This window comes from Triplophysa rosa, unplaced genomic scaffold (genome assembly GCF_024868665.1).
Source record: "Triplophysa rosa unplaced genomic scaffold, Trosa_1v2 scaffold829, whole genome shotgun sequence".
Classification (NCBI taxonomy): Eukaryota; Metazoa; Chordata; class Actinopteri; order Cypriniformes; family Nemacheilidae; genus Triplophysa; species Triplophysa rosa.
Window position 1 is genome coordinate 1 of NW_026634844.1, and position 2236 is coordinate 2236.

Below are 2236 nucleotides of genomic sequence, written 5' to 3' on the forward strand. Positions count from 1 at the left end.
ATCACACTAGTAAAAAACTGTCATCCTTACAATTGCATATCGTAATTTGCTAATCCCATGTGTTTTGAGATCTTGGGCTTCTTAACTTTCTACAAGATACTACAAAATAATTTACATATCAAACCCTTCAGACTTCTTATGTTGCTTGCAGGTTACCAAATAGAGCTGACATTCAAGCATGATGATGGATCTTACAGCCTTCACGGAATGAGAGATGCCTCTGGTAACACTTGGTAAGTTTCCCTAGAAAGACAATAAAAACATTCCGCTGCATGCATTGTGTTTTCTGTTTGGATTGTGATCTCCTATCATTTTAAAGCGCTTATTAGGAAGTCCACGCTGAATTAGTTTACAATGAATTTAGAAAGGTTATCCACAACCTAATGAAAAATGAAATACAAACAGGTAAACCATCAATGCAGGTCAAAAAACATACAAAAATTCAGCCCTTGGCGAAAACGCCATTTAATGAAGAGGTTTACATACATAAATGAATTCACAAATGAATAATTTAATTTTTTTTAATTCATGAGTAATGAGTTTTCTCATTGCCTGAATGGGCTGCATCAGCATGACTCCCTTTTGAACACAGCCAATGAATTTCTTCAAAATATTAAAGCAGGTGAGATCATGATTTATTAGATCATGGACATTTAACAGTATTTTTTTGTTATCAGGTTAACTGCATTCGTAATGAAGACATTTGGAGGGGCAAAGAAGTATGTATTCATAGATCAGACACATATCGACCAGGCAAAGACTTGGTTGAGTCAGCAGCAGCAGACAAATGGGTGCTATGCCTCAGTGGGCCCATTCGTTTACAGTTTAATGAGGGTGAGTACAGGAGAGAGAAAGAAAACAAAGCTTAAATTCTCTGTCCTGCATAAAGGGCACAACCTAGTAATAATAAGTTTGATTTATTAACACATTGTTTGTGTTATGCTAGTAAACACATCATGTGTCATTTTACCACATTAGATGTAATTTTGTGTTAAATAAAAAAGGGCCAACACAAGTTTTGTTAAAAGTATTTTAACATATAACATAGTTTTCAGAGTGATATTTTGGCTAGTAAAGCTTAAAACAGCTAGTAAAACTTAATAATGTTTTTTTTATATAACAGAATTCTCAGTTATGCATTTTTCTCCAATACTTTAGCAGAATTGTGACGGGTCATTTGTTAAAATATTTCTGGAATATAAAGCTATTAAATGAATGCGCATAGTATAGCAAGGAATGTTTGGGATCACTGACTTCTTGCCAAATACATGCACCTGTTGAAACATTGTTAAGGTCTTTTCTGAAACAGAAATAGAAAATATGTCTTTTTGTTAGAAAGATTTGAGAAGCAGGATACACAGCTGTCTTGGACAAAAAAACAATTCATATTTGTAATTTTTGTTTTTGTACGTTGGTTATGTTTTCATACAGTGTGATGTGTAGCCACAGACATTGACACGTGTAGTTCAAGCAATTCATTCTTGAATGCACTATAGCTCATATTCCAGTGAACATTAACATTTAATTCTAACGCCTCCGTATGTAATATCTTCTGCTTTCACAGGATGGAGTCAGTGATCATGTCACTCTAACTGCATACATAACCGCAGCTCTGTTGGAGATGGGCATAAATAAATCTGTGAGTATGAGTTCTCAGTGTTACACAGTACTGGTGTCTAGGGATGTAACGATTCCCTCAGCTCAAGATGCGATGCGATTCACGACACTGTTCTCACGATACGTTTTTTTCACTATTTTTTTTTCAAAATGAATGACAAATTAGAAATGAACAACTGCCCTTTTATTATGTCTCATATACTGCACATTTCTTTGTAAAATAAAAATATACTTGGTCAATTGACAAAACTAAATTGCTACTTTAAAACAAATTCCAAATCAAATCAAGTTAACAATACAAACGTCTCTTTTTAATGTAAACAAACTAAGACTTTGTCTGTGCTATTCCTAACCAGTGTTGGGTGTAACTAGTTACTAAGTAATTAGTTACTGTAATTTAATTACTTTTCCCTTGAAAAAGTAAAGTAAGGGATTACTCTTATTTTTTCTGTAATTTAATTACAGTTACTTTTGATGTAATTAAACTAAATACTTTGTGTATTATATGTGTGTGCAATAGTGGAATTGACATCAAAATGCAAAGTCTAACTTTAAAATCTGTGCTTTAATGTATAATTCTCACATTTGTAATACTTTGGTCAGTTAATAAGAGTACTTT

The 2236-nt window shown here is 33.0% G+C and overlaps 1 protein-coding gene across 1 annotated transcript; it reads left to right on the forward strand.

Annotated features, from left to right (window-relative positions):
• Nucleotides 1–151: 151 nt before the first annotated feature.
• Nucleotides 152–1639, forward strand: LOC130551253 (alpha-2-macroglobulin-like protein 1; the record flags this gene model as incomplete). Its single annotated transcript, XM_057328807.1, has 3 exons — nucleotides 152–233; nucleotides 678–834; nucleotides 1565–1639. Coding segments are annotated over 3 exons (314 nt in total), but the record flags the coding sequence as incomplete, so codon positions are not given.
• Between the last annotated feature and the right edge of the window lie 597 nt (nucleotides 1640–2236).